Here is a 14,637-nt window from a genome sequence, read left to right as displayed (position 1 = left end):
CTCATCCTCAGGTTGCATATTATTATTCAGTAGGAAAAAATTAGTAACAACTGCTTTCATTTTCCAGCCCTTACTGGAAAAGTGGCCCTCCTCACTCCCTCTCCATAAACTACATTTCACCTTCACGATACCAGTGACACATCTTCCTCAAATTCTGTTTTCTGTCAGAAGCTTTCAAAGGACTTTCCCAAGGAGAGCAGTAACAGCAAGATTTGGATTCTGATGGGAAACCAAGTCACAGAAAATATGTAGACTAATTCACAGCCTGCTCTGAGGGGAAGGGGTGTCACTAGAGCCCTCTGCACAGAGATTCACAGACCCCTTCCTATGCTGCCTCTCCATCCTGGAGTATGAAGGTCTCAGAGCTTCCAAACATCAGGAGTAGGGTCCCCAAGTGGGGTACCAGCAGCCGAAGAACCTTTGTGAGCCTGGTCACTGTGAGTTGGTGACAGGTTTAGGACTGAAGCCCTGTTCAGTGATTGTAGCTGCAATGTGCTGTGTAACTTTCTAGTCAAGGCTCCTTTCCTAACTGAGAGTACTAAGACCAAAGACAAAGTCCTTAATTACCAACATTCACTGCCAGCATCCAAGCTCTGGCTGTCGGGGTTGGAAGAGGAAGGAGATAGTATTTAGATAGCCAGAAATTCAGGAACCAGTACTTCTCAAACCTACAGCTGAGTGCAACATGCTGACATCTGGCTGAAACTCTTGGCGGTTCACTTGGGTGATGCTGAAACACTCCAGCAACTCTGCTAAGAAATAAACAGAGCCAGGCAGGTACGGGCTCTATAAATGGATCTTACCCACCGAGCTCATCAGGCCTCCTGACAGATACACATCTCGCAGGCTGGTGTCATTTGCTCTATTGTAGTCTCGGTGATACATTAATGTTTGAAGATTAAGTAGGCTTTTCAAGCAGGCTTTTAGTGCTATGAGACAGTCATTTCTGATAGCAATTCTTGCACATTTTGAATTACTGATTTATTTTGTCTAGTTTTAATCTGATCCCTTGCTTCAGACTCATTCTCATAGTGCAAACTGTGCTCTCATCCAGAGGGACTCCTTCCTTGAGATTATTTTGATAAATGTTTGTATTCAGCTTCCTACCAATCTGAATTCCTCAAGGGAAAATTCTGCTTAGGTAATCTATTGATGTTCAAAGGATTGAGTCTGGAGGATCTGAAGATCCAAATCTCAGCACTTTATCCTTTCAAGGTGGAGAAGCCAAGTCTTGTATGATTTTCTAATGGCAAGTCTCACCACACCTGCTGGGTTTAAGTTTTGGGTCCTTTGCTGCTTCTTTAGAAGAAACTGGCAACACAGGCCAAATCTTGTCTTTCTCGTCTCATTTTGGTTGCTTGCCATCCACAGAAATGATTGCATTTTTGCACAAAATTTAGAAATGAAAGTTACTGTATATGTACCAGTAATGGACAATGTAATTAAATGATTGATGATCAACTTATAGTGTGCCTTAGTTCTACCACTTGGGATAAAACATTTGAACCAAAACGTGTTCCATCTTACCTCTAAGATAGCAAATATAGGCAAAAAATATAACCTTTAATCCTGGGCAGTTCTGTTTAATTTACCATGAGGGAATTTGCGATAAGTTACCACTATCTCTGAAGTAAAAGAAAACCAGGGAGAACAGCTGTATGGGGCTCTCTCAGAAGTGGTGGAGATTGGAGAAACTGGGGACCAACAGCCACTGTCTGTGCCATTTTGGAGAAGTGCAGAAAAGCTTTTTTTGTCATTTGATGAGTTACTTACTCATCAGTACTGTCATTAGTTTCAACCTCACAAGGTGAGCAGGACCATTTCACATACTCCTCAGCTTATCTGAAGCTGTATGTTGTGCACCTGGAATAGACAGAGGCAATTTTTTAAAGCATGGCATGGAGACCGGAGGAGGTCCAGCTAAGAGGAAATCAATATCTGGGAAATTGCTGCAGGATCCTAATGCTGTGTCCTTTGTCAGCAAAGGATTGGCACTGAAATAAAACTAGCTGGCATGTGCTTCACCCAAGAACCCTGGGGAGGTTAGGTCTGCATGGATGTGACTCCAAAATCCAGCAGATCCAGCTGCAGAAGGTACCTGTGGCAGCTCATACCTGGCTGTAGACTCCATCGGACTTGCACTGGTGTAGGCTTTGGTTTAGGGAATAAATAGACAGTTACCCACTGCGTGGTGCTAACTTGAACTAATGATCTGTGGGAGGTAATTGAAGTGTTACATTCCTCATGTTTTGGGAGCCAGCTGCAGTAGGGAGGAGAGGTGGGTAGAAACCGGGAAGGTTCTAGGGACAAAGCAGGAGATATTCTAAAGAGAAAAAGCTGTTTGTTTTGCAAAACAAGTTTGTCATCTGTTGTGCCAAATTATTATTGATACTACCCCTAAAACAAAGTTCCCATGAGGAATACTGTCACACAACTAGTATGTTTAGACTTTGAATGCCACTGATACGCACAGAGCAGCTCTCGGGCTGTCAGGAGTGCAGAACTGCAGCCAGAGCCACCCTCCTGCATTGCAGGGGCTATCAGCTCTACCTGCCTGACTACCCTACCAAAAAAAATAACCATGAGAACAAAGACCACAGTTGCCAGCTCAAATGCAACATGGATGGATGCAAAAGTGACTCCAAACAACACTGGACCCTATCACAGTCTGTAGCATCTTTATCCAGAGACGTTAGCAGCCAGAGGACCCATCGTCGGACTCAAGCTGAGGCTGACCTGCCAGCAGTAGTGGGGATCACAGCCATGGGTGCTGCAGGGGAGGTGGCCGCATTAGCCGGATGGAGAGCTCAAGGAGTCTGGCAAAGGAGCTCCACAAATGACCCTTCAGCATCCTGGGAAGATACGAAGGTTTTGACTAAAGCTGGGACTGGAAATCCCAAGGACAGAAAAGCTGCTCATAAATAGACACTATTTCAGAACTCCTAAACTGGATACACCCGACAGAGCCTGGAGGGGTTTTAGAAATTTCTGCTGCCTCCTGCAATTAAGCTGAAGTCATAAAGAGAGCTTGTTGTGTGTGAGTCTTGCTGGGTCCAGCTGTGCATGACAGGAAGTCAACCCAGGCAGCGCAAGGAAACCCCTAGGACGCTGGAGCTTTATATAGCCTACTTTGAAAGCAGAACGCTTGAGATATGGATGCGAATCACAGCCCTCCTTATCCAAGCTGGGCAGCAGGCAGCTATAAACAAGTCAATTACAGACTGATTCTCCTTGATCTGAGATATTGCCCAGTATCTTACAGCAGCTCTGTGTAAGGCAGTAGGCCAGGCAGATAGTGAATTAGTTCAAAAGGATAACACCTTGAAATAGTGTTGGCTCTCAACTGGTTTAACAACACGGTCTGATTCATCTGTTCAGTCAGTGTAGCAACAAGACAGTGGAAGAAAAATAAGTCATGCTGAAAAATTGGTACAACCGGCCTCACACCTGAGAGAACATGAACAGATTGTTTCAAAAAAGCAAACAAAAATCCCTTTGCAGTTTACAGAGATAGCACACAGCTCTGTGCACTCCTACAGGGATTTTGGAAAACCTGCTCTGTGTTACCCAGACATCCCCTTCTCCAGTGTTCACGAGTAGATGAGACAAATGATAACACCTGCCTGATTTGCATAGCAGATCCTCTCCCCATGAACAGGCTGGTGCCATTTGTCTTTACAACTGGAGGAAGGTAGTAGTTCTTGCTTCTCCTCACATTGTTGTTCTGTTTCTGGATTCCATTAGAAGGGCCTTTGTCAGCTGCTTAGTTTAGGGTCAGCTCAAGCTCCTGCTTTGTTCAATTCTTTCTCATGATTTCTCTGCAAAGTTGCCTGGTCCTGATTTGATACCAAAGGGTACATGAGCACTCAAAGCAGGGAGAACCCCAAGGCGTTGGTACACATCTGTCTAGGTATAGAGCGACTGTTATTTAACATTAGAGTCATTTGGTGTGCTGAGCTTACTCAAGCCTTTCCAACTGTTGGGTTACTGCTTACTGAGAGCCCACAGTTTGGAAGGAGGATATTGCTTCACTAAGTAGTGAGCCATAATCACAGTGCTGATCTCTCACCTCAGTAAGAAGCAAAGGGGCAATGGCAGAGTTAGACCAGCACTGAATGCTTTTGACCCCCTGCACACACAGGCACCCATGTGCATGCCAGATGCACTGTCCTTCCCTACAAGCCTTCTCTGCCACAGAGAGCAGTGATGAGTGCTGTGGTGCAAGGTGAAGGTATTCAGCAGCAGACAGATATGAGTCATCTCAACTGCTGAAACTTCTTACCAGCATCGAGTCACACAAGCCCTGAGACAGGAAGGTCTGGGTCCCCATCAATTCTGGGCATTATAAAGCCAATACGAAAAATCTGGCAGGTGGAGCTCATGCTGGCACCTCATTTTTAACTCCTCTGAACTGTCTTGGTCTTCTTGGCACCAAGGCTATGTGTTCTTTTTAATAGAGTTTTCATAAACCTTGTTCCAGGAATGAAAACAGCTGCCAGCGCACGCAGCACCCCAGGGAAGACCCTTGCCTTTTTCCAGAGCGCATGAACGGAGCAGGGCTCTCCAGCTGCTTTGTGTGCTTGATGTGAAGCTGTGATGTTTGCGAGGGACTGAAGCATGAACTGCCCCGCTAACGCTAGCAGGTGTGAGTAACAAAGCAGAAGGAGGAAAAGGCTGATAATCAAAGTAAAAGAAAATAGCAAAAAGATAAACCCTCCTGAGCAGGCAGTGTGGGAAAGTATTAATGGTTAACTCACGCTCATTGTGGAGTAAAAAGAAAAAATGGAATTGCAAAGGGAAAGAGAAGTTTACCTTGCAAAGCAAATTTGTCATTCACTCTGCCAGACTATCGTTGTTGTTATTTGCCCTCCACTCTCTGAACAATAAAGGATGCAAATGACCCTCGACTACAGGCATAACCTTCTCCCCGCAACCTCCCTGCCTGCGTCCTTGCACACACACAAAAAAGAGGATGCTAAACACAGCCTTTGAAATTCAGGAGGATAATTGATTCTCTGACGCGTAGAAGCCCACAGGACTCCTGAGGGAGCACAGGTATAAAAAGAGGAGATGCACCTCTCTGGCAGCCAGAGGACAGCCAGGGGGAGATCCGAGAGTGTCCTCCCTGCCCAGCAGCGTCCCGCGTCCTGCCCAGGCACCGCGGCGGGGACGGACCCAGCAGGGCTCACAGAAGCAGCTCTAGAGAAGAAGTTGTATTTGCAACAGGGGAAGGGAACACCTGGGCAGGAGCTGATCTAGGAAGCACTTGTTTTCTAAGGGAACGGTAAGTGTGAGTCTCTCTATGTGCATTTAACAAGATAATATCTATTCAGAAATTGGAGACAATTAAATTACACTGAAATGCAATCAAAGCAGGTATCAGTAATTAGCTTTGCCAGGTACAATATCCTTTGCACCATACAAGATATGTTTTGTACCAAGTTACAGAATGAAACAATTGAACTATAGGATAAATGCAAATCAATAGAATTATAATATAGATGAGCCTTGTAAAAAAACATGTTGGATGTTTACTGGCTGTAGCACAGTCTTCCTCTTTTGCTATACTGATGTGAGTTCTTTTTACCTGGAAAATGAATGCTGTTTTACCCACTCATCAATAAAACTGTGTTTAAGCCAAACCAAAGTGTGAGGAGAAACGCAATGGGTCATTAGAGATAATGCAAAGCTGGCTACAACAAGGCAGAGTAAGGCACTTAAAAGGATTTCTGCTTTTCTAATGTAGTGTTTCATAGTATAAAAGTCTGAACTTTATAAAACAGCAGGCATGGAAAAAGCTCCGTTTCATCTACATAGTGGTATTTTTAAGACTGATTAGGTTAAGGTTTCAGAAACAGTAAGAGACAGTTACCCCATCTCTCCAACATCACTGTCACAATGCTGCTGTTAGTGTTGCACAGGATGGAATGAAGCTATTATGCTTTATCTGCTGAAATGGTGCTGAAAGCTCTTCATCTTAAGGGGAATTTATTTATTAATCATTTTTTCACATGCTGACAGAATGGAAAGTAAGGTGTCTCTCACCTCAGGAGAATTTTGAAGGTGACAAGGTTTTGCAGAGCTGTCAAGCTGCCTGTATGCAGGGTGACACTTCAATTCCCCAGCTTCTCTGAAATAGCAGACGCTTCTGGGAAGGGGTGTAAGACTTTCATTTCAGACTGCTTCCAAAGAGAAAAAGGGAGACAGAAATACCTAAAAAAGTAGGATGAGAAGCAGACTGTACTTAAGGGAGAGAAGATAAAGCAAGACGGAGGAAGAAAGGCAAAGCCAGAAACAAACAAAGAGTATTGCAAAGAAACTAATAGAGAATGAAAAAAAAAAAATCTCAGAGGGACAAAAAGTGATTCTGGAGAAGAAGCTAGCATTCAAAGAAGAGAAACCGGATACAAAAAGAAAGTGGTAATCAGGGCTGTATCCTAGGAAGAAAAAAGGGAAGCAGACAACATTGGGCTAGGTTTTCATTTACATTGATACTTAACTTCTCAGCTCACATAGCAGCTTTGCTGGCACTGATTAAATCTCCTGATTGGCACTTTCTATAGATGCTGGTGCCAGTCTTCTGGTACCCCCTCACAGATGCTTTAGATCATTTCCTCTATGTAGCAAGATCTGATTTGGGATTTGTCGTGGAGGTATTTAGGGGAGAAGCACAAAAGAGGCATACTTTTTTCATTCAACTGAAAAAAAACAAAAAGCATGCAATAAATTTGCTCTAAAACCAGAAGCCCTGTAAGTCTCTCAAAGTTACTTTTTTGCTTCTTCTGAGAATTCTTTGGCTCTCTGAGGGACCAGAGTGATTTGTAAGAGACCAGGTATCGGAGGTAGGGGATGCCACCCGTGAGTTCACAAGCAGCTCTGCTGGAGCCAGGAGCAGTGGTGCTGCTCCCGGGGAAGCAGTTGAGGAAACTGATGGTCTCCTGGCTGGGAGCACAAGCAGCTGGAAACAGGGACTGGGCTGAGAATGGGTTTGTGATAAGAAACGCCACTTTTTAGTGCACCATCTTTCCCCATGTCTGTCCATGCAGTTCTGACACTGCCACTAATTCTGTTATTAACTTCCACGGTATCAAGACTGGACCCACTTGCAAGACCTCCAGTCCTTAGCTAGCCTCCCCCCCCTCACTATGGTGACCTTTAGTCAGGAGAGTGGGCAGCTACGTCTGAACAATAAAACAGGTCACTGCTGATATTCTCCATCAGAAGGGCCCCCTCCTACCACCACTGTCAGTAAAACCCACTGTTTGAAAAGTTCACTTGGGCAATTAGAAGCCCAACCAAACCCTTTCCATTTGTGCAAGAGAGTATTGTTATACATTTGGAAGGGTTTTTTTTCCTCTTATGGAGATCAAACATCATTCTGCTCTTTTCTTGTGTAAAATAAGACAGGGAACAGGGAAACTTGATATTTTAAAGATTTCTATCCACATTCTTAAAGAATCTTTTTTGAACAAAAGATCAATAGCTTTCAATCAAAACTCAGGAAGAACGTTCACTGAAATACCTTCCTACTGTCCCTCGCTTCCAATGACAAAAGCGTGGCATTCAGCTCCCGAGGAGGGCAGCCTCAGAGGACTGTCCTGAGTCATTCGCAGCACTCAGCCAGCCCCAGGACACGAAGCACTGCAGCCGTCTGTCTGAGGGCAGACACACATGGCTCAAGTCCATCTCCCCTTCCACCAAAGCCGGTGCTCAGAGCAGTGTAGGCGCCTCGCTGAGCGGCAGGGGGGCTGCTCTCCACACAGGAGCAGTTCAGCTCTCCCAAAGAGACATATTTTGGTCCATCCCCCCTCTCCCAAGCACAATGGCTGAAGGAACAGTCTGTGTTTTGTTTGGCTAACCAAGCTCAGCACCGTTGCCTTTGATAAATGGGTTTGCCAGGATTACCTCTGGGCCAGTATTACCCCTCTGCCCAGGTATTTTATTTGGATTTCCCAGTCTCTGGACAGCCAGCAAGTCAGCTGTTAAGCACAGACCTGTGCTGTGAGCAGACACACGTCCCTGTGAGAGCAGAGAGCGGGAGAGATCCCAGGGGCTGGTTGCTGATGGGCTGGTTGCTGATGGTCCTGTGCAGGTGGTGAGGTTGCTTTTGGCAGCCCCTGCTAACTGCTGCCCTACAGCATCCAGGTGCTTTTCCAGCCCGTGCAGTGGTCCCAGGGGCTCACCTCAGCCCGAGAGCTCTCCTCCAACCACAGCAGTGGGACAGGGCAATAAGGGGTCCCACAGCATGAAGAGTTGCTGATCAGCCCTGCTTTCCAACCCAAGGGAGACACCAGCTCCCTGTGGGGTCACACACAGCCTCTGCCTCCAGGAATTGCACTCCCTGGGGAAGACTTTGCCACATCAATACACCCCTGCATTGGGAAACACCATAACCACACAGAGGCATGTTTCAAGTGTTGACACATGAGCAGAGGAACCAAAACCACAAAGGTGGCACTTGGCCTCCCCTCCTGGCCTGGAGCATCTCACTGCTGCTGACTCAGACTGCTCTGCCTTTCAGGTGCCTCCAAAGGCTGGAAGATGCTGGATAAGGCCACCCTGCTCTTGTTCCTGCATTTAGTGGCATGCTCCATCTCCTCTCCTCTCTATCCAGCTCTCAGGTAACCTACTGAGTATTTTATCCACACTGTCACTCCCTGCCTCATCTCTGACCTTGTGCAAAATAAGCACGTGCCAAATTAAGGCTGCCAGTGCTTCTGAAAGCCAGATGTATGTGCCTTGGTAAGCCTGTTTCTTTGCCCTGGCTTAATTTTCTGGGTACACTGCTAGCCTAGGGGTGGTTTCCAAAGAAGGCAGGCACCTGAGGGAATATTTCAGCCCAAACAGTTAGTTTTAGAATTGAACACTGGGTTCTATAAAGGGAAATCTGGCAATTGCCAGAGCAGGCCACACCTGCAACTCCATCACTGGTTAGAATTTGTGCCCTGCAGGCCACCTGCATTGCAGTCAGAACTGCAGAAATTCTAGTACATGAACTCAACAGCTGTTGAGTTCAAAATTAAGCTATTGAGTTCATGTACTAAATCCTAGTACACGGACTCAACAGCTTAATATTTCAGGTATTTCCTTGTTGACTGTTAGAATTTGTAATATTATTTCCTACCACTACAAATCGATGGAAGCACAAAATTGAGCACTGGGTTCTATAATGTGGATTTGCAGTGTCCTGTACAACATGCTTTAGCCTTGTGCTGAAGCCATGGGCCAAACGACACCTCAATTGCTGGAATTTTGCTCAAGGATGCTGAGATCTCAGCAGAGGAGCATGTGTGTTTTGAGGCAGCTTTATCAACCATCTTTTTATTGCTGAAATAGCATCTAGCTGGGGAGAGTTACAGGCAACACTTGAGTTACTGATGAGATGGGGATGGCAAAAGGAGAAAGAAAAAGCAGAACAGGGAGTAGTGGTCAAGAAGATGGATCTCTGACTGGCAACCGAGCACATCCTGCAGTATGCCTTGGCTCTGTCTTGCAGGTACAGTCCAGGACTGGTTGCTGGCAAGGCCATGAACTTCCAGCTACAGCACAGCAGCCCATTGCAGAGCCAGAACCCCTCAGCAGAGGAACAGGAGGAGGAGGAGGAGGGTTTGTTAACAGACTCAGCCGAGAAAAGGTTTGTACCTCATCTCTCAGCCCCGCTGCAGCAAGAGTACACTGGGTACGATCTTCCCCCAGCCCAGGAGCAGACCAGCAGGTCATTCAGTCCCACCAGCACCACAAAGTCCAGGCTCCAGGGAGAGAACCCAGCTGAGCCCTGCAACCGGAGCAGAAGGTTGGTACCGTGCCAGCTCTCAACATCACCCATGTCCAGGGCCGCATCCTGCTGTCCCCCAGCAGCAGGGAGGTACTGACAGGAGCAGGGTCACAGGCCCAGGGCTCCTGCAGGGATCAGAATTTTCCACTGAGCTTTGGGCATCCACCCACACAGTTGTTAGAGCCTCTTCTTTCCACCCCTGCCAAGAGATGGAGGATGATTTTGCCTGTCTGAAGCACAGAGGACTCATCCTTACAACAGTGGGACCAGCCAAGTGGCTTGTGTTTCCCTTACCTGTGGATTTTCAGGAGCCTTCAGCCTCCTTCCTCTCCTGAGGCTGGAGACCTGCTGGAGGCTTCTGTCAGCCCATCCCAGACACAGCACTCCCAGGAGGTGATGGTGCTGCAGCAGAGCACAGGAATGTCCCAACCCCAGCTTTGCCCTCTCTCAGCCTGTGGGAATCTTCCTCCTTTCCACTGGTTCTCTGACCTCACCGTTGGTTTGCAGGCACTTCTCTTTACTTGCCTTAGTGTGGATACTAATTAACAGACATTTTGCCTCCTGCCTCTGCATCAGGACTGAGCTCCCTCAAATCCTTTTATCCTCCAACACTAATGCATCCAATACCGAAAGGCGCTTGCTATGGTTACCTGCCTCTGATACCAGCAGTATTATATCTGGTGTGTTTTGTCATCTGAAACACCCATTTCTCACCTAGAACGTTCGTTGCTAGCTCAGATTGCTCACCTTGTGCTTGTCTTTCACCCCTAGGATGCAGCGCCATGCTGATGCCATATTCACTGACAACTACCGGAAATTCCTGGGGCAGATTTCCGCCCGTAAATTCTTACAGACGATCATTGGCAAGCGGCTCGGGTAAGCCAGTGTTTTGCTGTCCTAGGGCTAATGTGTTGCTTATTACACTGGGCAGTTTCTTCTGTGCATATAGCAGAAATAGCTGCCTTCCACTGCAACAGAAGCAATCCCTCCTGCTGTTCCACACCCCAAAGGGCATTCTGCATCTCTATGTCTTGGATCCCCCTAATTGCAACTATCATTAAGCACCCTAATTAATCCTTTCCTCCAAGGTTATAAGTGTCAGATCAGCTGAAAGCTCTACCTTAATATCAACAAGCAATAATATTTGCAAATAATAGTTGCAATGATCATTCACTGGTAGGAAACAGTTATGCCTGGCCTGGTTTGAACACACAAAACAACCTCTCCACTGCCACTTGGGTAGCTTTGGTTAGATCAGTGACTGCCACTAAATAAGACCAATTAGTCAGATGTGAGCCAGCTCCAATCCCTCTTCTGACACTGGAGCAGATACAGATGACCAATTTCTTACTGAAATTAAGGAGAATAGCCCTAGGCTCATACCCAGCAGGTTCCCTGGTGCTGCTCAGCCCAAGTCAAACTTTGAGCAAGGGACTAAAAAGCATCTCTGAAACAAAAATGTTTCTCATCTTCGCATAACAGAAGCGGTGAGAGCAGCCCAGGAGAAGGGGTGCACGAATTTCTGACAAGGCGCCAGTCTGACAGCATCCTGATGGACAGCCGCTACCACCAACAGATGGTACTAAGGGACTTCCTGGGAGCCATTCTGCAGAATCAAAGGTAGGCGAGAATCAGCTCATTATCTGCTCACTGCAGGAATAAGACAAAGTCCTTACTGCTGTCTGGCTTCCAGAGGTGAAGCTACTGGATTAAGTATCATCTTTCAGGTATGCTCAGGGAAAGAATTAAGCTCTTGCCTGAACCCCTAACCCAGCCCTTCCCTTATGTTGGCAAATAGGGTGCTGATAAGGAACAGCCTGTCCTGAGCCAGCCCACACAACATATAGTAGCACATCACTGTGCTGTCTTCTCAACCCCGTAATTCAGTAAAATAGCAGTGGAATAAAAGAATTAATCTCTCAATCTCAATTATGCCATCACTGTCCTATTCCTTTCTTGCACAGGCCTCAGGACATCAACAGCAGTCGGTTAGAAGGCTTTCCCAGCACCCTGGCTAAACTCATGTAAACACTTCTCCCTTTTTCATCTCCCTATGCTCTGGTGAGTACCATTCCCTGCTCAATTCTGTACATAACTGCTCAGGCGGTTTGAAGGCTCTCCTTCAGTGAAGTTAGCTCCCACTACTGCCCATGAAAAAGGGTGCTTGCTGCAATTTAAGGAAAAACAACTCCCCATCAATTTTGTCCAGTACCTAAAGTCCTGTTAGTCTGAACAGATAAGACCACGAGTGCTGTGGAGCTGCATGTGGATGTCTGGGAACAGGCTTGCAGCAACCAAAAGCAGCCTTGTAAAGCTATCTGAGATGGTGTGCCCAACAGACTAAAGTCTTTCCCCAGGAGCAGAACCTGCCTCTAGATCCCTGGGACGTTTCAGGTTTTCCCTGCACTGAATAGGAGAGGAAGTCTTACTGTTTTCTCTACCCCTCACTTCTGAAAGTAGTCACCTGGAACTTGAATTACACTCTTAAATCTTGCCAGCCCTGGGGAACTGAGAGTCCATCCTTGGGAATACCTTCACTCATACAAACATCAGTTGTCCTGTTTGAAACAACATCATCTTACTCTCTGTCCCATAGAGATTAAGCCTGTCCAACCCTAGTCAGCACAACATGAAGGGGTGTGGAGGGACCTGTGTGCATACTAAACTAAAAGGGGGCTGAGGAAGGGGGGGAGAGCAGAACTTTACATAAACCATGCCTATGGATTCAGCTGGGAGAACATAGCATTTCAGCATCTCTCTTGCCATGCTTTACCTTTCCACAAATAAGGTCAGCCAGGAAAAGCCTCCAAAGAATGAAAACCTGCATGTGCTCACAAAGTTGTCTTGTAATTCTCTTTTCCTCCTGCTTCTGTCTAGAGTAATTCAGAGCTCCTGGATCTAACTGTACAGTAAGCCCTTCAGAGCAATGAAGACATTCCTGGATGTGAGCAGCTGGAAACTGATGCACACACTCCTCAGATCTGTTTACTTCAGTCTTCACAATTTAACTTCCCTCTCTAATACTGGTCTGTGTACCAAATGAGAAAAAATACCTCCGTGGTTTAACCTCAGGCTGCTTTACATACAAAGACTAAAACAACCAGTACAGTTGTAATCCCAGGGACATACTGTCTACTAATTAAGGCTTTCGAATCATGAAGCATAGCAAAATTTCTGCCAAGTCATCAGTCTGTTTGAGGGCCTGATTAATAAACATGAGGCCACCAAAAGGTACCTTTAGGCAACTTAGTAAATTGATTACAGCCTCCTCTAAATAGATGCTGATGGCACAACCACACAGGCAGCTCAGATCAGGGCAAGGCAAGACACGAATCCACACATCTACCACCCATTAGAAACGCTGCTGTTGTCTAGCTCCTTGACACAGAGCCCTGGCAGCAAAACTGAACTCCAAAAAGCTCAGCTACAGTTACTGTTCAGCCTTGAGGTGTTCATACTGAAGCTCCAGCTCTGCTTGGCAAGAGTTAAAGGAGATCCCTGTGCATCAGATTGGGCTGTCACTATGTTTTAATTCAACGTGCCATCCAGTGGCTCTGAACTCCACCGTGGCTAGAGTTACAACTGTAAATGTTTTCAAAAAAGTAACTTATTAACCCAGTGATCTCATGCAGCTACTTCCTTCCCTATCACCCCAATTCTCCTATTGTTTGTGTAATAATTATGTCTTCAGAAATGTAAATAATGTCAAGATGGGGTCTGCTTTCCCATCATTAGCAGGAAATAAACGTTGTTCTAAATAAACCTGTCCAACAGCAGGTCAAGATGGCTCTTTGTTGAGACGCTAGTTTCTTGATTCTGGGCCCAGAATGGAAGATGTTGCTCAAAGACAGCAAAGTGCACTTAGGATGACTCAGAGCTGCACTAATGAAGGCACCAGGTCCAGTACTAATAATCTGATGCCAGGTTGGAAACAGTGGCATGCAGACATATATTAAAGCCTCTGAAATCATCCCTCCTTGCACCTGAACAATTCCCTGATAGTCTGCAGTAAATACCATCTCATTTTTCCTCATGTGACCATATTTCAGATGGTAGGTTTCAGTATGCATGGAAATTGATTCATACTTGCAACAGATCCCTACAGATTACATTCTCTCTGTTCAGATTTTACAGTTCCAGCACTATGAAAATATTACTGCCCAGTGGGATGGGAAACAATGAGGGGATGTCAAGAGAGATCAGTGAAGCTGACAGCAAGTGCACTGATGGGTAATCTGTTACCCTTCCACAGGCAGGGAGCTGTCAGTGAGATATCAGGCATCCTGCCTCACAGTACAGCTGTACAGAGAACGCACAAAAGAAAAAACCACCTGAGTAGGCCTGGTTCAAAATGTTTGTAAACCTGTTCTGTAACAACTAACACACTTGAAGCCATTAGGAGTTACTTGCTCCAAGGAAAGAAATTATATAAAACATGAAGTAGCTTCCTAAAGTAGTAAGTAAACACGATATCAAAAAACCCCCTATAATCATGTTAAGTGGCATGAAAGCTATATGCAAACCTAGACTGGATACTGCTAATAAATCAAAAGACCTATCAAAAAACTCTGGAAAGACTTAAGTCTGCATGATTAAACAGCTGGGTGAGTGCAGCTATCTGCAATAAAAGGGACTCCTCTGAAAGTTCAGTTTGCATCAAAATGAGGAAACGAACACTCAAACTCTGGGAGATTAAATACAAAACCAAATAAAGCAAACTAGAAAATGTCTGAGGAATAAAAGGTCAAAAGAATAAAAACAACCTTTCTTAACACTTAGCCAAGGAGGTAGAAAATCAACAGCAAGACACACAGCTTAGAGAAGATACATCACAGTAGCACTCCATGGTTTTCTTTTTGCAT

The 14,637-nt window shown here is 45.7% G+C and overlaps 1 protein-coding gene across 1 annotated transcript; it reads left to right on the top strand.

Moving 5' to 3' along the window:
• The first annotated feature begins 5,124 nt into the window (after positions 1-5,124).
• GHRH (growth hormone releasing hormone) lies at positions 5,125-13,420 on the top strand. Its single transcript, XM_074920337.1, has 7 exons — positions 5,125-5,284; positions 8,522-8,621; positions 9,497-9,793; positions 10,547-10,651; positions 11,258-11,395; positions 11,740-11,836; positions 12,653-13,420. The coding sequence occupies exons 2-6, from the start codon at positions 8,542-8,544 to the stop codon at positions 11,801-11,803; spliced, it is 684 nt and encodes a 227-aa protein (XP_074776438.1). The 5' UTR covers positions 5,125-5,284; positions 8,522-8,541; the 3' UTR covers positions 11,804-11,836; positions 12,653-13,420.
• Positions 13,421-14,637: the final 1,217 nt, after the last annotated feature.

Source organism: Athene noctua, chromosome 16, assembly GCF_965140245.1.
Source record: "Athene noctua chromosome 16, bAthNoc1.hap1.1, whole genome shotgun sequence".
NCBI lineage: Eukaryota > Metazoa > Chordata > Aves > Strigiformes > Strigidae > Athene > Athene noctua.
This window is presented reverse-complemented; position numbering and strand designations above follow the sequence as displayed.